General features: G+C 50.2%; 2 protein-coding genes across 8 annotated transcripts in view; one reads left to right on the plus strand and one right to left on the minus strand.

Annotated features, from left to right (window-relative positions):
* Positions 1 to 6,377, plus strand: part of DNAJA3 (DnaJ heat shock protein family (Hsp40) member A3) — a 28,084-nt gene extending 21,707 nt beyond the window's left edge. The window contains exons 9-12 of one of the 2 annotated variants that reach the window (XM_032257988.1): positions 366 to 481; positions 2,056 to 2,153; positions 4,450 to 4,566; positions 5,181 to 6,377. In XM_032257988.1, coding sequence (XP_032113879.1) covers positions 366 to 481; positions 2,056 to 2,153; positions 4,450 to 4,553 — 318 coding nt within the window. In that variant the 3' untranslated portion in view covers positions 4,554 to 4,566; positions 5,181 to 6,377. The remainder of the gene's footprint in view (positions 1 to 365; positions 482 to 2,055; positions 2,154 to 4,449; positions 4,567 to 5,180) is intronic. The other variant, XM_032257989.1, reaches the window with a different exon arrangement.
* Positions 6,378 to 10,998: 4,621 nt separating this feature from the next.
* The window catches only part of NMRAL1 (NmrA like redox sensor 1), a 16,616-nt gene continuing 2,555 nt past the window's right edge, over positions 10,999 to 25,059 (minus strand). Inside the window, exons 2-7 of one of the 6 annotated variants that reach the window (XM_032257993.1) lie at positions 23,712 to 23,805; positions 23,292 to 23,365; positions 18,247 to 18,485; positions 15,826 to 16,075; positions 13,961 to 14,151; positions 10,999 to 11,299 (exon numbers count right to left, since the gene is read on the minus strand). In XM_032257993.1, coding sequence (XP_032113884.1) covers positions 11,120 to 11,299; positions 13,961 to 14,151; positions 15,826 to 16,075; positions 18,247 to 18,485; positions 23,292 to 23,331 — 900 coding nt within the window. In that variant the 5' untranslated portion in view covers positions 23,332 to 23,365; positions 23,712 to 23,805 and the 3' untranslated portion in view covers positions 10,999 to 11,119. The other 5 variants (XM_032257992.1, XM_032257991.1, XM_032257994.1 and 2 more) reach the window with 5 other exon arrangements.

Here is a 25,059-nt window from a genome sequence, read left to right on the forward strand (position 1 = left end):
GCTCTTGTTACCCAGGCTGGAGTGCAATGGCGCGATCTCGGCTCACCGCAACCTCCACCTCCTGGGTTCAGGCAATTCTCCTGCCCCAGCCTCCTGAGTAGCTGGGATTACAGGCACACGCCACCATGCCCAGCTGAATTTTTGTATTTTTAGTAGAGACGGGGTTTCACCACGTTGACCAGGATGGTCTCGATCTCTTGACCTCGTGATCCACCCGGCCTCCCACAGTGCTGGGATTACAGGCTTGAGCCACCGCGCCCGGCCTCTTTTCAAGGAATTTCTATGAAGATGGTCTTCGCATAGTGAAAACTTTTTATTTGAGTAACTGGGGACCAGGGGAAACTACAGATTACCTTTCTTTATAGATCCCCCCTGGGACTCAGGCAGACCAGAAGATTAGGATGGGTGGGAAAGGCATCCCCCGGATTAACAGCTATGGCTACGGAGACCACTACATCCACATCAAGATACGAGTTCCAAAGTAAGTGCCCCACTACACCATAGCCATGCCCGCCTGGTGCTGCGGTGGCACCGCCTCGGGAGCTCTGTGGCTTGGGCAGGTCACTGCTCCTGGTAAGTCAGGTGGTTCCTGCCCAAGTTCTCCATGTATAAAGTGGAAATAACAGAAAGGTCGACTTCTGGGAGTTGTTGGGAGACTTAAGTGAACAACACGTAGGAATTGCTTTGCTACTGCTGCTATTGTTGATTTTCTTTTTTTTTTTTTTTTTTTTTCTTTGAGACGGAGTTTCGCTCTTGTTACCCAGGCTGGAGTGCAATGGCGCAATCTCGGCTCACCGCAACCTCCGCCTCCTGGGTTCAGGCAATTCTCCTGCCTCAGCCTCCTGAGTAGCTGGGATTACAGGCACGTGCCACCATGCCGAGCTAATTTTTTGTATTTTTAGTAGAGACAGGGTTTCACCATGTTGACCAGGATGGTCTCGATCTCTTGACCTCGTGATCCACCCGCCTCGGCCTCCCAAAGTGCTGGGATTACAGGCTTGAGCCACCGCGCCCGGCCTATTGTTGATTTTCTTATTTCTTTTTTTAATTTGAGGAGTCTCTCGCTCTGTCACCCAGGCTGAAGTGCAGTGGCAGGATCTCGGCCCACTGAAACCTCCACCTCCCGGGATCAGGCGATTCTCCCGAGTAGCTGGCATTACAGTTGCCCACCGCCAGGCCTGGCTAATTTTTGTTTTTTTTTAGTAGAGATGGGGTTTCACTGGCCAGGCTAGTCTTGAATTCCTGACCTCCGGTGATCTGCCCATCTTGGCCTCCCTAAGTGCTGGGATTACAGGTGTGAGCCAGCACTCCTGGCCCGTTGATTTTATTGTTGTTAGCACTGATTTTATTGTTGATAGCACTGTTGAGAGCTGGAGAGGCGGCCTGGGCAGAGTGCTGTGGGTACCTAGGGCAGGACATGTCTGACTCTCCTCAGGAGCACTGTGCTTTCCATTAATTAGATAATTTCTTTTCTTTTTTTTGAGTCAGAGTCTCGCTCTGTCTCCGGGCTGGAGTACAGTGGCATGATCTTTGCTCACTGCAACCTTCACCTCCCGGATTCAAACAGTTCTCTTCCCTCAGCCTCGGTACTGGGATTCCAGGCATGCACCACCATGCCCGGCTTATTTTTGTGTTTTTAGTAGAGACAGGGTTCCATCATGTTGGTCTGGATGGCCTCGATCTCTTGACCTCATGATCCGCCCGCCTCAGCCTCCCAAAATGCTGGGATTACAGGCGCAAGCCACCGTTTCTGGCCCTAATTAGGTAATTTTTTATCACACGCACACTTGTAAAATCTGTTTCTCCTCCAGTAAACTGTATTTAGCATAGCCACAGTGACACTTGTTTAAACAACTTAGAGTGTTTTAGGAGATTTTTTGTACAGAATCTTTGAAGGCATGGTCCTTAGGCTCTCACCACTGCACTGACACAGGATTTGTGCCCCTCCCGGGGTCGGGTCCCTCTCCCACGTGCTGTGAGGGTGCTGGTCCCCTGTGTGTTCTTTCCAAAGCTTCCCAGCAGAAGCCTTGGCCTCTGACTCTGCTCGGTCCACAGGAGGCTAACAAGCCGGCAGCATAACCTGATCCTGAGCTACGCTGAGGACGAGACAGATGTGGAGGGGACGGTGAATGGCGTCACTCTCACCAGCTCTGGTAAGGGGTCTAGAGATGACTACACAGCAACACCTGGGGGCCTCAGAGCCCCCCAGAGTGTGGATGATTCAGGGCAGCATGTTGGGATTTCCACTTGGGGTTCTTCAGGAAGAAGAGGAGGGGGGCTGTGGGCGTGAACAGCAGGTGGGGAGCCGCAGCCCCCAGTTCAAGCTTCTCCTCTCTCTGCGTGTTTCTGTGCTGAGGTGAGAGTGCCAGGGCGCTTCCTGCCAGGCAGCTCTGTGTGTCTCAGACCCAGTGTTCTGAGTTCTATCCTTGGTTCTGCCACTTGTCCTGTGACCTTGGACACATCCCTGAGAGCTCCTGGCAAAAGCTTAAGGAGAGGATGGATTGGAAGGATTTATGCATTTCCCACCCAGGACACTCTGCCAGGATTTCAGAGTGTCTTATAAACACCAGCAGCCACAGCAGTGGAGCCGCAATCAGAGGACTCAGTCCACCTCTTTAGAGCAGGACTCACTCTGAATTCGTTTAGCCGCAAACAGATGTGCCATCTACCCTGAGCTCGGACGTCATGCTAGTGAGTGGCCGAGTGTTAGCGATCTGACACCAGAATACCTGCTGTGGGCGCTGTAGCAGTGGCACCCCAGCCGCAGCCCCTCTTCCTGTGGGAGGCAGGGCCTCTGTTTCCTGGGATTCCTGCTCAGGGCAGGGCAGGCTGTGCCCAGGGGGTGCTTGGCTCAGGCTGCACGTGTTTCCTCCTCATTGCATCATTTTGTTTTTGTCTGGATCCTGGGTGGAGTTCTTAGCACTTGAGTGGCCTTAGATGAGTGCATGGTAATTCATAGCTGGTGTTTGGAGCTGGGGGCAGACTTTCCAATAAAGTGGAGGATTTGGAGCTCCAGGGGCAGGGGTTGGATAGAAGTCCCAGGAATTTCACTGAACTCCTGTTGATCCTAGGGGACTGGAAGTCCTCTGTTAAAACAGCAGCTGCCGGCCGGGTGTAGTAGCTCATGCCTGTAATCCAGCATTTTGGGAGGCCGAGGAGGGTTGATCACTTGAGGTCAGGTGTACGAGACCAGTCTAGCCAACATGGCGAAACCCTGTCTCTGCTAAAAATATAAAAATTAGCTGGGCATGATGGTGCACGCCTGTCATCTCAGCTGCTTGGGAGGCAGAGGCAGGAGAATCGCTTGAACCCAGGGGAGGCGGAGGCTGCAGTGAGCCAAGATTGCGCCATTGCACGCTAGCCGGGGCGACAGAGTGAGACTGTCTCCAAAAAAAAAAGCAGCTGCCACAAAACTCTGTAGCCCAACCAGGTTCTGAATAGCACTTATTTTAAAGGTTTGGTATACTATCCTCTTTTGTTCTTGTATCTCTTGAACTAAAAAAAGAGGTGGTAATAGAGTAACTCTTCCACAGAACTCTTACAATTAACATGCTGAGTTCAGGTCTATATTCTAACTCAACAAATGTGTGTACTCCTTGTCTAGTGGTTGGCAAATCTGTAACACATTTGTGCAAGAGAGTACCTCTAGGTGGTATCAGCCTGGACCCTAAAGAAACAGCAGCACAGCTTCCCTAGGTCAAGAGCACTTAGGTTAGGTGCCCCAAATGGGGACAGCTTGCTCCGGGAGACACAGACTGCTGATGTGAGGGATGAGATGAAGTGCGTATGACAGAGGATTGTGTGTGGCCATGACTGCAACATGGGCTGGTCTGCAGGGTGTTTGCACACGCAGCAGCATGGAATCTGATCAGTTGGTCTAGAAATAGGGCGTTTTTCTTGGTGGTCGTTATTTACCACCTTCTGGCCAACAGCATGGTGGTTGAGAACCTAGGCTTTGGAATCAGACTGCTTGGGCTTGCACTCAGTCCTCCCTCCTGCTTGTTGTCTCTGAGGCCTTGGGTAAACCACCTAACCTCTCTGTGCTTCCTTTTTCTGTCTTTTTTTTTTTCGTCTGTGAAATTTACCTCTAAGGAAGTGTGTAGCCTGGCCTGGGAGGTGCCTGGCACTGACTGTTTTTGTCACTGTTGCTCAGATAGAGGCAGCTGTCATGGTCTATTTCTATTTCTTGTTTCCCTTCTATGGGTTCATGACTCAAAAGAGCGGTGGGAGACCAGACCCTAAGCCTCTGAGTGGCCTGTTCGCTTCTGTTGTCGGCCAGGTGGGGCAGCCCGTGGCAACTTAGGAGTGGCCCCTACTCTTCTTGAGGTGGTGCTTGGCTGCTCCTTGAATATGGGACCCTGGGTGGCCAGGCAGGGGTAGGTGGGGCCTGGGATGTGACCGTGGAGGTGCAGGCCCCTGACCCCAGTTCTTTCTGCTGTTTGTGCCCAGGTGGCAGCACCATGGATAGCTCCGCAGGAAGCAAGGCTAGGCGTGAGGCTGGGGAGGACACGGAGGGATTCCTTTCCAAACTTAAGAAAATGTTTACCTCCTGATATCCCACCCGAGGTAGGAAAACCCTAGAGGTTTTTTCCCTTTGTTTTCCTCGTGAACTAATCCTGGTTTTCTCCCACTTTTACCAATATTATGCCCCCACCCCCAGGAGTTGGAACAGGTGCCAATCTAAGGTATGGTAAACCTAGCTCCACTAGGAGCCACCTCTCAGCCTAGGGAATAGATGACATGGCAGTCAGCCTGTAGTGCAGGACTGGCTGGGCTGCCGCGGCCAGCCTCTGGCTGTGTCCTCTTCCTGAGGAGGTGGCGATGGGGGGGCTGTAAAACAGCCCCCCTGCAGTGGTGGGTCCTGCTTGCCCATGGTCACAGAGGGTGAGTAAGGCAGAGCCAGGCCTAGAACTCAGATCTTCTCACATCCTGCCTGCTTCGAAGCTGCCCGCCTCCCTGGACAGTGCAGGGCTGTGTATGCCTGGGGGCTGTTCCAGGGGTATCGCTTGCTCTCCTTGTCATCTTTGGACCCACTTTTATTTATTATGCTCATCTCAGTGGCTGGGGTTCTCGCCCTTCTCTTGGCATAGCTACTTTCCAGAGATTAACAGATGCTCCCCACAGGGGTGTGTTGCCTTAGGATGTTGAGTGTAAGGTAACTGCCTGTCTCTTTGGCTCAGGAAAAAGATCCACTGGAAACTAGGCCGGAAAGCAGCAGCCCCACCCCGTGGCCAGGGCATCTCGGAGACAGGAGGATTCCAGAACAGCAGCGCCAAGTTCCCACCTGCAGCGCCTCTGGACTGCCTTGGCAACAGTAAAATCATCGGACAACACATCTCTCCTTGGAAAGGTCAAAATGGACAGCCCGGGCAGTAGGACGCAGCCCTGAAGGCTGGTGGGAATTTCCTGTCCTAGCTCAGGAGAGGGAGACAGTTAGACTCTTTCTTGCAGGGCTAAAACTCTAATTTGGAATTGAATGCTGTAGAGATCTTAAAGAATTAAAGGCCATGCTTACAGCTTAGAAATGAAGCCTTAAGCTTCATCAAGTTATGAAGTGATTAATTTCCTTCTCAGCAAACTTCCAGGAGATTCTGGAATGAGTTCTTCCTGACAGGTTGTCTTCACTGGGAGCCTGGGACCCCCAGGCCCCACCAATACCGTCTTCCCCTGATGAGGGGCCCTGCCGAGGTGTCAGCTGCTCTGCTCAGTTAGTTTTTATTCCCAGGGGTACCAAGCAGCTGTGCAGTGGGGGCTTGGGAGCCACATAGAGGCCCAAAGGTCCCTGGGGGTTCTGCTCCTGACCACATGGGTGATGATCCTTGTCAGGATAGACAGTCCTTGTCCCCACCTCATCCAGAATGGCTGCTTGTCCCTGACCGTCAAGTCCTATTGTTGTAAGCCAGGCATGGAGGTCTCCTGCCCTTCTGTTGAGCCACAGCCTGCTGTAGCCACTATGCCAGGCAGACTTCAGCTGCCTCGGGAACTGAAGCCCTGCCACTGTTGCTAGCCAGGGGCTTGGTTCTCCCATGCACACTGTTGACATCTATTTTCTGAAGTGTGTTTAAATTATTCAGTGCTAATCATTGTTTTTTCCTGTGTAAATGTTTATTCAGAAAGGAAAGCGCAGGCTAAGCAGTTGAAGGTTCCCCACCGTTCAGCCAGAGCAGAACCCTGCATTCCCCAGCCTCTGCTGGTAGCATGTTGCTGTTTCCATGTGTTTCGGGATCCTCGAGCTAGCATAAGACAGGTTAATGAAGAACATTTCTCAGTACTTTCCTTTTGTTTTCCTTTATAATTCACTAAAATAAAGCATCTATTAGTGTCTGATTTAAGAATGTAAAATGAATCTGTATTAATGTAAATAAGATTATCTATTGCAAAAAGGTATTAAATTGTGGTCATTTCTTCTTTGAAAGAATTCAGACAGCTTCTGCAAGAGGCTTATGGGGGTTACAGGAGACTTGGCTGGCCTCATCCTGTGCTCACGCCCACCCAGGGCACATACAGGCAGACAGGTCTGGGGTGCCGACAGTGCTGACCTTCACCCAGATTCCAGAGCAGGGTGCTTGCCATGACATGACAGTCCCGTGTGAGTGAATGTTCTAGAATCTGGATGCGACTTTTTCCTTAGGAGTGCGTGCTGTGAGAGCTGGGCAGCCTTGCTGGGTGCCTGCATTTCATTCTTCCTCACTATATTGTTTTCTCTCTGTTCTTTTCAGAGTCTTTGCATCTTTTACATTCAATTTTTTTTTTTTTTTTTTTTTTGAGACAGAGTCGCACTCCCTTTCCCAGGCTGGAATGCAGTGGCACTGTCTCTGCTCACTGCAACCTCTGCCTCCTGAGTTCAAGTGATTCTCCTGCGTCAGCCTCCTGAGTAGCTGGGACTACAGGCGCCCACCACTGTGCCTGACTAATTTTTGTATTTTTAGTAGAGGCAGGGGTTTCACCATGTTGGCCAGGCTGGTCTTGAACTCCTGACCTCAAGTGATCCGCCCGCCTCAGCCTCCCAAAGTGCTGGGATTACAGGTGTGAGCCACCATGCCCAGCCAAAATTTTTATGTATTATAGTTTGGCTACTCTGGGTTTGCAGCTGAGCTCTATGCCTGGCATGGCTGGAGGGGCCCTGACGCACAGCTCAGTCCACCCTGGCTTTCCAGGCCGAGCAGAGTGAGATGAGAGCACATTTGCTGGGTCAGGTGGAGAAAAAACTTGGGAAAGAGCTGATGGACAGGAAAGGCGCAGCAGTGACATTCTGCTCATCTCAGATACTTCCCAGTGTTTTCATCAACAAAATATTTACTGCCTGCCTACTGAGGACACTCAGTATGGACCAGGCACTATTCTAGATCCTCTAGATCCTGGGGATACAGCAGTGGGGAGCTAGACTGCATCTCTTGTGAAAGCTTGGGCTTACTCCTAGAACAGTCACCCTGAGTCTGATTCATGTCCTATTGCTTCAAAGCAGAAGTCTAGAGAAAGACTTTGGAAGAGAAAGGTGGATTTTCTTGCTAGAGAAACCATTGTTGTGTTGATGCATCCTTCACTCAAGGGATTAGAAGGTGGCTGTGCAGCAGCTGTAGAATTCATTGCCCCTTCCAAGGTTGGGTTTGGTTTATTTCCACATGTCCTCCTGACACATTTGTTACCAGACTTTTTTTTCTTTTTTTTTTTTGAGACGGATTTTCACTCTTGTTGCCCAGGCTGGAGTGCAATGGTGCGATCTCAGCTCACCACAATCTCTGCCTCCCAGGTTCTAGTGATTCTACCTCAGCCTCCCAAATAGCTGGGATTACAGGCATGTGCCACCATGCCCAGCTAATTATGTATTTTTAGTAGAGACAGTTTCTCTATGTTGGTCAGGCTGGTCTCGAACTCCCGACCTCAGGTGATCTGCCCGCCTTGGCCACCCCATGTGCTGGGATTACAGGTGTGAGTCACCACACCCGGCTTCAGACTTCTTTATAGCTTCTGAGTAGGGGTATGTATTTAAAAATACAAGAAGGCCGGGTGTGGTGGCTCACGCCTATAATCCCAGCACTTTGGAAGGCCAAGGCGGGTGGATTACTTGAGATCAGGTGTTCGAAACTTCCATCTCTAGAAATAAATAAATAAATAAATAAATAAATAAAATACAATAAATAAATAAATAAATAAAAATACAAGAAAAGGGCCAGGCATGGTGGCTCACACCTGTAATCCCAACATTTTAGGAGACCAAGGTGGGAAGACTGTGTGAGCCCAGGAGTTCAAGATCAGCCTGGGCAACAGACCCCCATCTCTAGAAAACAGTTTTTAAAAACTTAGCTGGGGGTGGTGGCTTGCACCTGTAGTCCCAGCTACCCGGAAGTCTTGAAGTGGGAGGACGGCTTGAGCTGAGGAGTTCAAGGCTGCAGTGAGCTCTGATTGTGCCACTGCACTCCAGCTTAGGTGGCAGAGCCAGACCCTCTCTCAAGAAAAAAAGAGTATCTCTAGGCCCATGAGCCTGTGGGAGAGGCATGTTTGGCACTTGCTTCAACATTAGGAGGGTGGACAAGGCCAGCTTTCAGGCACTGATCCTCAGCCCCTTCCCCCACCTCAGGTCTGGGCTTGGGTTGTTTCCAACCGGAGCCCCCTCCTCACTCATAGTCCTTTGGTTTCTAGTGGACTGGCCTTTGTTTCCTTCCCTGTCATCAAAAACCCCCGTCAGTGTGCAGGAATCCTTCCCAGGCCCACAGCCCTCCACCTGCCCCGCCCCTTTGTGTTTGCAGCATTGCAGAGCTGGCTCTGATGTAGACGATGGCAGCTGTCCGGCTCCTGCAAGAGGCTTGTTTCACACCCTTGCTTGTTAATAAGTACTACTGTGCATGTCTTATCTTTTTTTTTTTTTTTTTTGAGACGGAGTTTCACTCTTGTTACCCAGGCTGGAGTGCAATGGCGCGATCTCGGCTCACCGCAACCTCCGCCTCCTGGGTTCAGGCAATTCTCCTGCCTCCACCTCCTCAGTAGCTGGGATTACAGGCTCGCGCCACCATGCCCAGCTAATGTTTTTGTATTTTTAGTAGAGACAGGGTTTCACCATGTTGACCAGGATGGTCTCGATCTCTTGACCTCGTGATCCACCCGCCTCAGCCTCCCAAAGTGCTGGGATTACAGGCTTGAGCCACTGCGCCCGGCCTGTTTGTTTTTTTTTTAAGACAGATTTTCACTCTTCCCCTGGCTGGCCTTCGGTGGTACAATCACAGCTCATCACAGTCTTTGCTTCCTGGGCTCAAGTGATCCTCCCATCTCAGCTTCCTGAGTAGCTGGGAGCACAGGTGCATGCCACCACACCTGCCACCATTTCTTCTGTGTTCTTTTGTTTTTGAGACAGAATCTCCTTCTGTTGTCCAGGATGGAGTGCAGTGGCACAGCCTCGACTCACTACAACCTCCACCTCCTGGGTTCAAGCGATTCTCCTGCCTCAGCCTCCTGAGTAGCTGGGATTACACGCACCTACCACCAGACCTGGTATACTCACAGGTACATGCCACCACACCCAGCTGATTTTTGTATTTTTTGGTACAGACGGGGTTTTGCCATGGCCAGGCTGGTTTCAAACTCCTGACCTCAAGTGATCTGCCTGCCTTGGCCTCCCAAAGTGCTGGGATTATAGGCATGAGCCACTGTGTCCAGCCTTCGTAGAAACAGGGTTTCACCATGATCAGGCTGTTCTCAAACTCCTGACCTCAGGTGATCGCCCACCTCAGCCTCTCAAAGTGCTGGGATTACAGGCGTAAGCCACTGCGCCCAGCCTTAAGCCACAAGCCACTGTGCCCCACCTAATTTCTTTTTTTTAAATTTTTTAGTAAAGATGGGATCTTGCTATGTTGCCCATGCCAGTCTCAAACTCCTAAGCTCAAGCGATCTTCTACCTCGGCCTCCCAAAGTGCTGCGATTATAGGCATGAATTCATAACTATTTATTGTGTTTCTATCAGGCTCTCCCACTAAATATAAGCTCCTTAAAGCAGGGAGCATAACTTTTTTTGACACATTATATTTAGGGCCCAGCACACTGGTAAATTGTCAAAAAAACATGCTTCAATCAATGGATAGAATTAATTTTTATGCCTGGGGGTACCAGAGCCAGGGTGGGCAAATAAAAAAAAAAAAATTGTGATGGTGGTCACGCAGACCCAAACATGTTGAAATTCATAGAACTGCTGGGCTCAGTGGCTCACACCTGTAATCCCAACTATTCAGGAGGTAGAGGTGGGAAGATCGCTTAAGCCTGGGAGGTCAAGGCTGCAGTGAGCTAGGACTGCGTCACTCACTCCAGCCTGGGCAACAGAGCGAGACCTTGACTCTTAAGAAAAAATATCACAGAGCTGCCACAGACTGCTGTCAGGCAAATGACTCATCTCTCAGCCTCTGTCCTTCTCTGTGACCCACACCAGCAAGCAAGGTGGGCTTTTCTCTTTCAGTTTTGCTTCCCAACCTTTGCCACAGGCAGCGTCACCTTTACCCAGCCTTGTCCAATTACTGTGCCCTGCAGGGCAGAGCTCTGCCACATCCGTTTTTCCTTTTTCCAACCTGTTTGAAGGTCACCTAAGTCCTGGAAGACACCTGAAGTTCGGCTCCTCCCAGGACAAGGATGAGGTGGGAAAGGGGGAGGCCTTTGTCTCCCCAACCTCCTGTAATGCCTGTCCCCAGCTTACATGTGCAGGTGGCCTCACTAGCTCTGGAGAGGAAGGGGATGTGTCAGAAGCACCGCTCCTGGGGCTCCTCTGTGTCCTGTGCTATGTCCCTGTCTGTGAATGAATTTCAAGTGTGGTGGGAACAGAGGCTGCTGATCAGAGCCACTCTACTAGCTGAGGTCAGATTGGGCCACTTCACACCTGTTTGACTAAACACACATTTAGGTTGCTCGTCACAGTCACCAAGTGATCCCTTCAGCCTTGAACCCCTGCTTACTGCTATGTTGGTACCCAGCTACCACCCCAGCCAAATCCTGGAAGAAGAGTCCTTTTCTCCTGGAAGCCATCTGGGAGAAAATTGGCTTTATTGAGAAAGCTTTTTGGTAACATAGGGAAGGATGATGGTGCCTCTCTCCCTCTGGTACCCCCCACCCAACGCCCACAAGGGGCTGCAAGGCAGGCAGGTCACAGCAGGGCAAAGTCCCCTTTGTGATGTTCCAGCCACTGGTCCAGCGTCAGGGCCTTGGGGTTGAGTCTCAGTGTCAGCTCGATGTCACGGTCGGGTCTCAGGGCATAGAAACGGAACATGTTGGCCAGGTCCTGGGCCCCAGGGAAGCCAAGCTTTTCGTAGTCCTCAGGAGTCATCTGGAAGCAGAGGATCCTGTCATGGCTGGCATCCTCCAGTGCCCCAGGAGGTGGTGTGGGGAGGCTGGGGTCTCCTGACCTGCTACACCCAGAGCCACTATTGTCTCGGTTGCTGACTGAGATCCTCACTACAAGATCGTTTGAAAACTTCTACTAAGAGCTCAAAGTTCAGAAACCACTGCTCTTGTGAGCTTCCTGGCATTCTAGATCAGTTTAAAGACTGCTCTTGGCCAGGCACCATGGCTCATGCCTGTAATCCCTGCACTTTGGGAAGCCGAGGAGGGCAAATCACTTGAGGCCAGGAGTTTGAGACCAGCCTGGCCAACACAGTAAAACCCTGTGTCTACCAAAAATACAAAAATTAGCCAGGCCTGGTGCTGGCGTGTGTAATCCCAGCTACTTGGGAGGCTGAGGCAGGAGAATTACTTGAACCCAGGAGATGGAGGTTGTGGTGAGCTGAGATCACGACACTGCACTCCAGCCTGGGCCACAGAGTGAGACCCTGTCTCAAAAATGAATAATAAAAAGACTCTTATTTTCAGATCATGAGATGAAAACATCTCAATCCCTTCCAAATCAGAGATCTGCCTGCATCACTTTCTTGCTCAAAAACCAAAGCTTGACCAGACATGGTGGCTCACGCCTGTCATCCCAGCATTTTGGGAGGCAGAGGTGGGAGGACTGCTTGAGCATAGGAGTTCGAGACCTAGGCAACAAAGCAAGACCCCTTTGCCAGGCACAGTGGCATGCACCTGTAGTCCCAGGTACTTGAGAGGCTGAAGTGGGAGGGTTGCTTGAGCCTGGGAGGTTAAGGTTGCAGTGAGCCAAGACTGCACCACTGCACTCCAGCCTGGGCAACAGAGTGAGACTGTTTCAAACACACACACACACACACACACACACACACACACACACACACACACACACACACACCCCAAAACAAAAAAAACCCAAAGCTGTTCCCATCCCTACTAAGCTGAATCTTAATTCCTCAGCTCCCCCAAATCCTCCATGACCTGGCTCAGATCTTTTACTTCTTTTTTTTTAAGCAACACAAGTCATTTAGTGCATATTTTTGAGGTGTTAGGCATAGCACTAAAACAAAGTTTTGCATTTTTTCATTTAAACCTCACAACAAACTGAAGGGGTGTATACTATTGATACACTCATTTCACAGATGAGGAAACTGAGATGGGGGGGTCAAGGAATATGCCTAAGCCCACATGTTGGCAGGTCTCAATGGCTCGAACCAGATCTCAGTCCAGGAGGCTGACCCACGTGAACCCTGAACCTTTCCATGCCATGGCCTCTTCCCATTACTGTTCTGGGCCTGGATGAGGCTCTATGGGTGACTTTTTTCTTTTCTTTTTTTTCCCTGAGACAGAGTCTTGCTTTTTGTCCCAGGCTGGAGTGCTATGGCACAATCTTGGCTCACTGCAACCTCTGCCTCCTGGGTTCAAGCAATTCTTCTCCTGCCTCAGCCTCCTGAGTAACTGGAATTACAGGCACACACCACCATGCCTGGCTAATTTTTGTATTTTTAGTAGAGATGGGGTTTCACCATATTGGGCAGGCTGGTTTTGAACTCCTGATCTTGTGATCCACCCACCTCAGCCTCCCACATTACAGGAATTACAGGCGTGAGCCACTGCGCCCGGCCCAACTTTTGTCTTTTAAAGACTCCAGTGTTTCCCAGATTCTTTTTTTCTTTTCCCCCCGAGACAGTCTTGCTCTATCTCCCAGGCTGGAGTGCAGTGGTGTGATCTTGGCTCACTACAACCTCCGCCTCTGGGGTTCAAGTGATTCTCCTGCCTCAACTTCCTGAGTAGCTAGGACTACAGGTACATGTCACCACACCAGGCAAATTTTTGTATTTTTAGTAGAGATGAGGTTTCACCACATTGGCTAGAATGGTCTCGATCTCTTGACATTGTGATCCACACACCTCCACCTCCTAAAGTGCTGGGATTATAGGCATGAGCCACAGCACCCAGCTGATTCTTTTTTTTTTTTTAGTGGGAGTCTTTTTCTGTCTCCCAGGCTGGAGTGCAGTGGCGGAATCTCAGCTCACTGCAACCTCTGCTTCCCAGGTTCAAGCGATTCTCCTCCCTCAGCCTCCCAAGCAGCTGGGACTACAGGTGCGCACCACCATACCTGGCTCATTTTGTATTTTTAGTAGAGATGGGATTTCACCATCTTGGCCAGGCTGGTTAGGCCTCCCAGATTCATTAATGAGCAGGTCTTACTTTCCTAATGGTAATGATTAAACAGAAACCAGGTACCCAGGAGTCTGTCCAGTGGGCTTCCTGCCCACGCAGCCAAGCCAGTGGGAGCAGGGGTTGGGCCTATCTTTCCAGCCTCTTTCCCTTCCAATCACCTCCCACAGAGGAGCCCAGCAGGGCCTGCATTTTCATCCCTCCTCGCCTTGGCTCCTATGGTCCCCTCTTCCTGGAAACTTTTCTTTCTACTTGGTCAAAACATCTAAGCCAGAAATTTCACTTTGTGACCAGAAAATAAACATTGCAGGAAATATACATTGACAATGAACAAGCAAATTTAGATGCATTGCCCAGAGGGGCGGGTGGCCCTGGATACACCCTCCCTATTGGAGTTAGAAAGCCCTGACGAGGCTGCCCGAGTCCCCAGGGGCGGGAGGCCCACCTTGGTGTCATGCACGACCTTGCGGGTGTGCTTGGTGAGCAGGGCAGCGTATTCCTCGGCCGTGTGTCTACAAGTGCTCAGCCCGATGTTTTGGCCGATGTATTTTTCTGGCATCTTCAGCAGGCTGAGCACCACGGGACCCAGGTCGGACACAGACATGCCATCCATGGGAATGTCACCTGTGGGCAAGCCTGTGGGGTAGACAGAGGAGCTAGCTCTTGTCCCGAGAACAGACATGGGCAGGGCCAGAGCCCATCTCCAAAGGGTCCAAGCTGGTTTTTCCCAGCAGTCAGCTGCACATACCAGCACTAGGGCACGGCTAAGACATGTCTTGCTATTTGTGGTAGCGCAGAGGCAGCAGTGGCATTGAGTCAGGAATGGATGGAATCCGAGTGCTGCCACCTGTGGCAGGCTGTTGAGGCTCCCTGAGCCTGGGTCACTGCATTCCTAGAACGGGGCTAAGAACCTAGGCCTGCCCAGCTCTCTCAGTGCTAGGATGATGGACAAGGGACAAAGGAAAGGGACTTTGAAAGCTGCTATGGAGAGTGTGGCTGGAGCCCAGGGTGTCCACTGATCTCAAGGCACAAGCCCTGAAGTACTGTCATATCCTAAATTCCTGGAAGCTGGAATGTCCACCTCTGGGTGGATACTCTAAGTACCAACACACTAGGAATCCTGATTAACGAGACACCAGGGCTGGCCCAGAGCAGCACGTCCAGGATAAATCCTGAATGAATGAATGACTCAGCCTTCCAGGCTGAGATTTTGTAGATGGGGAGGCTTGTGAGTGTCTGGGTGTGGCCCCAGGAATGTTTGGGTCGCATCCTCCTTACCTAGAGACAGGAGCCAATGCAGCTGCCTATTCAGATCACCTGGGAGTTTTGAGGGCATGGAGCTCAGAGACCGGAGCAAGGAGTATCCCTGACTGCAGCTTTGCAAACTAAAATAGACGGTGGTACCAAGGGGCTACCACTACCACCAGACTCAGCTCACCAGGTAGGCAGAACTCCCCTAGGCTGTCTTACAGCCCCACAGGCCCTTATGCTAGGGTGACGTGGCATTCACACAAAGGGTAAGGCGTAGCCAGGCAGAGGCACTGGACTTCCTGTCCTGATCACTGAGTGACCAGCGGGACACAGGTTGGGTGAGCCTCCTTCTCAGCCAGGGCCGGTGCACCTAACCAGTTTATAGACTTGCCAATGGGCACTGAGAAGAAAGAGCTTTCCTAGTTTGTGAAATCTGCAACTGAACCTCATTTTCCAAATCCTCTCCTCCTTCTTTTTGTTTGTTTGTTTGTTTTGACATGGAGTGTGGCTCTTGTTGCCCAGGCTGGAGTACAATGGCGCGATCTCGGCTCACTGCAACCTCCGCCTCCTGGGTTCAGTAATTCTTCTGCCTCAGCCTCCGTAGCAGCTGGAACCACAGGTGCATGGCACCACACCCAGCTACTTTTTATATTTCTAGTAGAGACAGTGTTTCACCAGGTTGGCTAGGCTGGTCTTGAACTCTTGACCTTATGTGATCCACCTGCCTCGGCCTCTGAAAGTGCTGGGACTACAAGGGTAAGCCACCACACCTTGCCCTCCTGCTTCTTTGGAGGAGAACTGACAATCACTAGGTCCATTCTGTCTTTAGTCTTCCAAAGGACGGAGTGACCATCATGTCACCACTGTCTCGGTAGATCTTGCCACCCATGCGAATGTCAGTATAAAGCCCATCTCATAAAACAGGAAGCTGAGGTCCCACAAGCTGACAGGACGTGCTCAGTCCTGGGCCTAACGTGAGGAAGCCAGGGCCCAGACCCGGCACTAATGGCTTCACAAGGTGAGAGCTCTGCCTCACTGCACACAAGGAAGGGCACTCACTTAGCAAGTAGCTCTTTCCGTCTGGGGCTTTCTGGGGCAAGAAGTGGGAGAGGAAGTTCTCGAAATAGCAGGGCAGCCGCACACTGGTCATGGGAACACCGATCTCCCGGAAATATTCCTCCACCTCCCCTTTGCCGTCAAAGTGCGCGGCGGTCAATCTCCCAGCCGTCAGCTTCTTGATGTTCTCCAGCCCACTGTAGACCACATAGTGGAGGCCCAGGCGCTTGGCCAGATCAGCCAGCAGCTTTCCCTGGGGGGCAGGGAAGGAGAGATCACAAGGCTCAGAGGAAGGACGTCTGTCCCTGATCACAGCCCCAGCGCTCTAATCCCGGAGCGGCCACCATCTGCAAGGTTAACAGCCAGATCCCACTGACTCCTGAGGAGGCCCCCTTTCCTGGAATGATGTTCACACACAACACCACGCCTGTTAACACAGCCCTACCTTCTACCAGCCACCGACTCTGGCCCACCATGTGCAACATGGGAGGGACAGGCAGGTCAGCTACAGGGGGACAGCCTGCACAGCGGCCCAGAGGACAATCCACACGTCTGATCATTGCTGATCCCAGAACTCCCTGCCCACGGAGCTCAGCCATCTTCCTTGAGAGCCCTGGGAGGCTAGATAGAGGCGCCACAGCTGCTTAGGTTCCAGCTAGGCTTTGGCATGTACTAGCTGTGTGACGCAGGTCAAGTGATGGCACCATCTGACCTTGTTGGTTAAATGCAGACGACAACACCACCTGCTGCATAAGGTGATGGAGGGAGTCGGATGGTGGCCTCCAAAAAGATATGCCGCATCCTGTCTCCTGGAACCTGTGAATGTGACTTTATTTGGAAAAACGGTCATGGCAGAGGTGTGAAGGATCTTGGGATGAGAAAGAATATCCGGTACTAACTAGATGGGCCCTAAATCTAGTAACCAGCTTGCTTATTTATTTATTTTGAGAAGGAGTCTCGCTCTGTTGCCAGGCTAGAGTACAGTGGCACGATCTCAGCTCACTGCAACCTTCACTTCCTGGGTTCAAGTGATTCTCCTGCCTCAGCCTCCTGAGTAGCTGGGTCTACACGTACCCGCCACCACACCCAGCTAATTTTTATGTTTAGTAGAGATGGGGTTTCACCATTTTGGCCAAAATGGTCTCCATCTCTTGACCTCGTGATCTGCCTGCCTCAGCCTCCCAAAGTGCTGGGATTACAGGCATAAGCTGCTGCACCCAGCCCCATAACCAGGGTACTTATTAGAGATGAGAAAGGAAACGACTCCTGGAGAAGGCCATGTGAAGAGGGAAGTGGAGACTGGAGCTTTGTGGCCACAAGGCCAGGAATACCTGGAGCCATGAGAAGCCGGAAAAGGTGAAGAAGAAACTCCCTCAAAACCTTTTTTTTGCCGGGCACGGTGGCTCAAGCCTGTAATCCCAGCACTTTGGGAGGCCGAGGCGGGTGGATCACGAGGTCAAGAGATCGAGACCATCCTGGTCAACATGGTGAAACCCCGTCTCTACTAAAAATACAAAAAACATTAGCTGGGCAATGTTTTCTCAAAACAAAACAACTTTTTTTTCTTTTTTGAAACAAAGTCTCCTTCTCTTGCCAGGCTGGAGTGCAGTAGCTCGATCTTGGCTCACTGCAACCTCCACCTCCTGGGTTTAAGCGATTCTCCTGTCTCAGCCTCCTGAGTAGCTGGGACTACAGGTGAATGCCACCACGCCCAGCTAATTTTTTGTATTTTTAGTAGAGACGGGGTTTCACCGTTTTGGCCAGGATGGTCTTATCTCTTGACCTGGTGATCCACCTGCCTCGGCCTCCCAAAGTTCTGGGATTACAGGCTTGAGCTACCGCACCTGGACTTGAAATTATTATTTCCCCCCGCCTTTTTTTTTTGAGATGGAGTCTCGCTTTGTCACCCAGGCTGGAGTGCAGTGGCCCAATCTCGGCTCACTGCAACCTCCGCCTCCTGGGTTCAAGCAATTCTCCTGCCTCAGCCTCCCAAGTAGCTGGGACTACAGGTGCCCGCCACCACACCCTGCTAATTTTTCTATTTTTAGTAGAGACGGGGGTGTCACCATGTAGGCCAGGATGGTCTTGATCTCTTGACCTCATGATCCACCTGCCTCGGCCTCCCAAAGTGCTGGGATTAGAGGGGTCGAAATTATTTTTTTTAAAGAAACAACTTGTAACATTTTTTATTAAAAAAAACCAAACAGGGCAGGCGCGGTGGCTCACTGAGACTCAGACTGACTCAAAGAAAAGTCACTGGATGAGAAAGCAACCGCGTCCACCTGCATCACAGCCTAGAGCAGGCAGACGAATGAAGAAGAGGGAAAGGCCTGCAGTGGTCGGGCCTCCCTGCAGTCAGAGCTCTTCCCAGATGCTCTGCTCCTAGCCTGGTGTGGCCTCTTTGCAGCTCCCGCCTGCCCTCACCTGCTTGACCTCCTGCTCCTGGCTGCAGTTCTCCCAGTAATCGGTCACGATGAAGGCGGCGTGAGCTCCAGTCAGGGCCAGTTCCATGCTGGCCCGGTCATCTTGATCTCCCTGCACTACTTCTGCACCTTGCAGCCTCAGCTCCTTTGCTACCTTCTTCCTAGGGTTTCGAGTCACCACTCGAACCTTGAATGTCCCATCTTCCAGGAGCGTGCGGGCCACGGAGCCACCCTGGGCACCTGCAAAGAGTCGGAAAGGCCTCCCAGGTCACACCTGCCTAAAAGTCCCACTGAAGGCTGAAGCATGAAGGAAGTGCTTCACCACAGCAAGGAACATCTAGGAAACCTGTGAGGATTTGCATTCAACTTTTTATTTTATTTATTAGTTATTTTTTTCAGTTGGAGTTTTGCTCTTTGTTCCCCAGGCTGGAGTGCAATGGCACAATTTTGTCTCGCTGCAACCTCTGTCTCCTGGGTTCAAGCGATTCTCCTGTCTCAGCCTCCTGAGTAGCTGGGATTACAGGCGTCTACCATCCGGCCCAGGTATTTTTTGTATTTTTAGTAGAGAAGGGATTTCACTATGTTGGCCAGGCTGGTCTCGAGCTCTTGACCTCAGGTGATCCACCCACCTTGGCCTCCCAAAGTGCTGGAATTACAGGTATGAACCACTGCACCCGGCCTATTTATTTTATTTATTTATTTATTTGAGATGGATTCTCACTCTGTCACCCAGGCTGGAATGCAATGGTGCTATCTCAGCTTGGTGAAACCCAGTCTCTACCAAAAAATACAAAAATTAACTGAATTTGGTGGCACACCTCTGTAATCCCAGCTACTCGCGAGGCAGAGGCATGAGAATTGCTGGAGCCTGGGAGGCAGAGGTTGCAGTAACCCAAGATCATGCCACTGCACTCCAGCCCGGGGGGGCAGATTGAGAATCTGTATGAAAAAAAAAAAAAAAAAAAACCCCCTTCCAAACAAAGTGAAAAAAAAAAAAAAAAAGAGAAATATTTTTGATGTAATAAGGTAAAAAAAAAAGTAAAATACAAAACGATACTCAGATCTTGATGGGATTCGAATTCTTGCTGAAGTAGAACAAAAAGCCATACTCAGATACACACCATATTCACATCTGCTCCAGAAGGACACAGAGGGTCAGATGTGGTGGCTCATGCCTGTAATCCCAGCACTTTGGGAGGCTGAGGTGGGCAGATCATGAGGTTAGGATATCGAGACCATCCTGACTAATGGTGAAACTCTGTTTCTACTAAAAATACAAAAAATGTGCTGGGTGTGGTGGCATGTGCCTGTAGTTCCAGCTACTCAGGAGTATGAGACAGGAGAATCGCTTGAACCCGGGAGGTAGAAGTTACAGTGAGCTGAGGTCACACCACTGCATTCTAGGCTAGAAGACAGAGCAAGACTCCAACTCAAAAAAAAAAAAAAAAGGACACACAAAAAAATAGTTAACAGAAAGGAATACAAAAACTTATTCGGATCTCGTTGGGAGCTTAGTTACACAGGCAAGTGCATCTGTCAGATATACCCTTAAGATTTTCTGCACTGCAGCCGGGCACGGTGGCTCATGCCTGTACTCCTGACACTTTGGGAGGCTGAGGTGGGCAAATCTCCTGAGCCCAGGAGTTGGAGACCAGCCTGAGCAACATGGCGAAACCCTATCTCTACAAAAAATATAAAAATTAGCCGGGCATGGTGGCACGTGCCTATAGTTCCAGCTACCATGGAGGCTGAGGCTGAAGGTAGCCTGAGCCCAGGAGGGTGCGGATGCAGTGACCCGTCATCACACCACTGCACACCAGCCTGGGAGACAGAGTGAGGCCCTGTCTCCAAAAAATAAAGAGATCTTCTGTATTTTATTATGAGTAAATTCTACCTCATAATTTTAAAAAGTCTGTAAACAAATACTGAACTCTAGCTACTGTTATGCATGCTTTTGTATGGAAGGGCAGTGTGCACATATCTTCAGTTTACACAGAAATGCATCAAAAATAAGGACGGAGGCCAGGCATGGTGGCTCACATCTATAATCCCAACACTTTGGGAGGCCAAGGCAGGCAGATCATGAGATCAGGAGTTCATGACCAGCCTGGCCAACATAGTGAAACCCCACCTCTACTACAAAATACAAAAAATTAGCTGGGTATGGTGGTGGGCACCTGCCATCCCAGCTTCTCCGGAGGCTGAGGCAGGAGAATCGCTTGAAACTGGGAGGCGGAGGTTGCAGTGACTGGAGATAGTGCCACTGCTCTCCAGCCTGGGCAATAGTGACAGACTCCATTGCAAAAAAAAAAAAAAAAAAAAAATTAAGTACTGAGGCCGGGCACAGTAGCTCATGCCTATAATCTAAGCACTTTGGGAGGGTAAGGGGGTTGGATTTTGCTTGAGGCCAGGAGTTTGAGACCAGCCTGGGCAGCAGGGCAAAACCTTGTCTCTACAAAAAATTTAAAAATCAGCTCGGCCTGTTAGCACTCACCTGAAGTCCCAGCTACTAAGGAGGCTGAGGAAGGAGGATTGCTTGAGCCTTGGAAGTCAAAGCTGCAGTGAGTGATAATTGTGCCACTGCACTCCAGCCTCGGCAACAGAGAGAGACCCTGACTCAAAAAAAAAGTGTACACCAAGGGCAGGTGTGTGGCTCAGCCTGTAATTCCAGTATTTTGGGAGGCCGAAGTGGGAGGATTACCTAAGATCAGGAGTTCCAGACCAGCCTGACCAACATAGAGAAACCCTGTCCCTACTAAATAAATACAAAATTAGCCGGGTGTGGTGGCTAAAAAAAAAAAAAAAAAAAGAGTAAAACACGGACATGCACTACAACATGAACCAGAGAAGCAGAGGTTGCAGTGAGCTGAGATTGTGCCACTGCACTCCAGCCTGGACAACAGTGAGACTCTGTCAAAAAAAAACAAAAAACTCCTGAACCCATGAACAGTTACTCCCCATTCTTACTCCTCTCAGCCAACCCCTAGAAAGTACCAATCTACTTTTGGTAGCCATGGATTTGTCTTTTCGGGACATTTCATATGAGTAAAATCATAATATACAGCTTTTTCTGTCTAGCTTCTTTCACTTAGCATATTTTCAAGGTTTGTTCATGTTGTAGTGCATGTCCGTGTTTTACTCTTTTTTTTTTTTTTTGAGACAGAGTCTCGCTCTGTTACCCAGGCTGGAATGCAGTGATGTGATCTCTGTTTACTGTAACCTCTGCCACCCAGGTTCAAGTGATTCTCCTGTCTCAGCCTCCTGAGTAGCTAAGACTACAGGTGTGGGCGTGAGCCACCATGCTGTCCTAGTTTTTGTATTTTTAGTAGAGATGGGTTTTGCCATGTGGACCAGGCTGGTCTCAAACTCCAGACCTCACGTGATCTGTGCACCCCAGCTTCCTAAAGTGCTGGGATTAGAGGCGTGAGATACTGCACCCAGCCATTTTTACTTTTTTTTTTCTTTTTTTGAGATAGAGTTTCACTCTTGTTGCCCAGGCTGGAGTGCAATGGCATGATCTCGGCTCACTGCAATCTCTGCCTCCCCGGTTCAAGCAGTTCTCCTGCCTCAGCCTCCCAAGTAGCTGGGATTATAGGTGTGTGCCACCACACCCAGCTAATTTTGTATTTTTTTAGTAGAGATGGGGTTTCACCATGTTGGTCAGACTAGTCTTGAACTCCTGACAGCTTTATTCTCCTGCCTCAGCCTCCTGACTATGCTTGGCTAATTTTTGTATTTTAGTAGAGACGGGGTTTCACCATATTGGCCAGGCTGGTCTTGAACTCCTGACCTGTGTTCCGCCCGCCTTGGCCTCCCAAAGTGCTGGGATTACAGATGTGAGTCACTGAGCCTAGCCTTTTTTTTTTTTTTTTTTTTTTAAGATCAGGTCTCAGTCTGTTACCCAGGGTGGCACAATCAGGTCACTGCAGCCTCCACCTATTGGATTCAGGTGATCCTCTAACATCGGCCTCCCCAGTAGCTACAGATGCCTGACCCATGCCTGACTAATCAGGTGATCCTCTAACATCGGCCTCCCCAGTAGCTACAGATGCCTGACCCATGCCTGACTAATTTTTGTATTTTTTGATAGAGATGCCGTTTTGCCATGTTGCTCAGGTTGGTCTCAAACTCCTTGGCTCAAACCACCTGCCCACTTGGTCCAATTAAAGTGCTAGGATCACAGGGTTGAGCTACTGCACCTGGGCCAGAGTCTCTTTTTTGGAGTGATGGAAATTTTCTAAAATTGATTGTGGTGATGGTTGTATAATTCTGTGAATACACTAGAAACCAGTGAGTTGACACTTTTTTTTTTGGAGATGGAGTCTCACTTTGTCACTCAGGCTGGAGTACAGTGGCATAATCTTGGCTCACTGCAACCTCTACCTCCTGGGTTTAAGCAATTCTCCTGCCTCAGCCTTCCCAATAGTTGAGATTACAGGAGTCCGCCACCACACCCAGCTAATTTTTTGCATTTTAGTAGAGACGGTTTTTCACCATGTTGCCCATGCTGGTCTTGTACTCCTGACCTTGTGATCTGCTTGCCTCGGCCTCCTAAAGTGCTGGGATTACAGGCATGAGCCACAGTGCCTGGCCTAATTGACACTTTAAACAGGTGGATTTTATAGTTTGTGAATTACATCTCAATAAAGCTGTTATAGCTATTAAATATGTATAAATAAGAAAAAACAGGTAGGAGCAAAATAATGTGCTATTATTTGAAAAAAATGACAATATATTTATGTTATCTACTCTGTCTGGCAGGATGTTCAAGAAACTTGGTAACAGTGATGGATGAGGTGGAAGAGGGGGCTAGGAAGATTTAATTTTGGTATCATGGTCAAGTACTTCTATTCAATTACATTAAAGTAATTGATTTTTTTTTTTTTAATTGAAAAGGAATTCGGGCCTCATTCCTGCCCCCACAGCCCCAGCCCGCGTAGGGGGTCCCAGTGATCTTACCCCTCCCTGCAGACCCCAGGGAGGGCGGTCTTCAGGGATGGGCGCCCTGACTCTGCAGGAGCTCCAGTGGTCTGGGGTTTCGCTCACCTGTGCCTCCAAAAACCACCACCAGTTTCTTGTCCGCCATGAGGACGAGACCGGGATGAACGCGATCCAGAGATCTAGGGGTAGCGGGAGGCGTGGAGTTGGGGGTGGGGCCGGGGTTCCCGCCGGGAGCCACAAGGGTGATACTCGAGTATCTGTCGAGTGGGGCGGCTGGGACCGGAGCAGCAAGCCGCCCATCCCGAGATCTCGGGATCCCGCGACCCACCTTGTTCCTTTTGGGCCCGATCCTCTACTCCTTCCCGCCTCCCCTGAGTCGGGTCACTCGACTCCCTAGCCCGAGTTCTACCAACCAGAGTGACCTCCACGCCAGGCGCCTACCCCTCCCCGCAGCTCCGGCCCCACCCAGCAGAGTGCCGCTACCGGCCGCACCGCGTCGGAGCCAGTGGCTACAGCCTACAATACCGAGGCAGCGGCCGAGACTCCTTCCCTCCGCGCGGTTGGCTACTCCAGGCTCCCGCGGTTCTTGGCGTCCTTTCCGGGCATGTGCACAGTGAATCTGTGTAAATCGAAAATGCTCAAGGTGGAGAGCCGCTTAACGACTGGGAGGAGGAGAACAATTACCTCTTTATCTTGCATGAACACCTGAATTTTCAGGTATTGGGTGTCAGGTAAAGATAATTAAAGCTATGCCTATGACTCTTATCCCTCGAGGCCTTGTCCGCTGGATTTCTTCTTTGCCTAACTCACTTATAAAATTTTTATTTTATTTTCTATGTTTTTGAGACAGGGTCTCACTCTGTCCCTCAAGGTGGAGTAAAGTGGCACGATCTTGGCTCACTGCAGACTCTACCTCCTTGATTCAAGCAATTCTCCTGCCTGTCTGCTGAGTAGCTCAGATTACAGGTGCATGCTACCACACCTAATTTTTGTATTTCTGGTAGAGACAGCGTTTCACCATATTGGCCAGGCTGGTCTTGAACTCCTGGCCTGTAATCCCAGCACTTTGGGAGGCCGAGGCAGGTGGATCACGAGGTCAGGAGTTCAAGACCAGCCTGGCCAAGATGGTGAAACCCTGTCTTTACTAAAAATACAAAAAAATTAGCCCGGGTGTGGTGGTGGGCACCTGTAATTCCAGCTATTGGGAAGGCTGAGGCAGAGAATTGCTTGAACCCGGGAGGCCAAGGCTACAGTGAGCCGAGATGAGGCCACTGCACTCCAGCCTGGGCAACAGAAATGAGACTAGTCTCAAAACAAACAAACAAAAAACTAAAAAACAAACTAAAAAATGACCCTGGGCTTGATGCAGTGGCTCGCCTGTAATTCTAGTGGTTTGGGAGGCCAAGGCAGGAGAATTTCTTGAGACCAGGAGGTCAAGGCCGCAGTGAGCCAAAATCGTGCCACTGTACTCCAGTCTGGGTGACAAAGTAAGACCCCATCTCTTAAAAAAGGGAAGGGGACCATAATGAATATATTTAAGCCTTCCTCACATGGTTAACAAGAATTCTGGACAGACATATAGTTATAATTAAGCACTAATCAGGCTTACTGTACTTTGACCCACTTCCTTGTAACTGAAAGTCACTGATAACTGAACTTTTGCCTCCCCATTGCTCCTATAGTTAGGATCTCTGACACTGGAATCATAAGCTGTTGTTTAAGAATTGCTTAAGGCCGGGCGCGGTGGCTCAAGCCTGTAATCCCAGCACTTTGGGAGGCCGAGGCGGGTGGATCACGAGGTCAAGAGATCGAGACCATCCTGGTCAACATGGTGAAACCCCGTCTCTACTAAAAATACAAAAAATTAGCTGGG

The sequence above is a fragment of the Sapajus apella genome, unplaced genomic scaffold, assembly GCF_009761245.1.
Source record: "Sapajus apella isolate SASKATOON/1434 unplaced genomic scaffold, GSC_monkey_1.0 scaffold99, whole genome shotgun sequence".
NCBI lineage: Eukaryota > Metazoa > Chordata > Mammalia > Primates > Cebidae > Sapajus > Sapajus apella.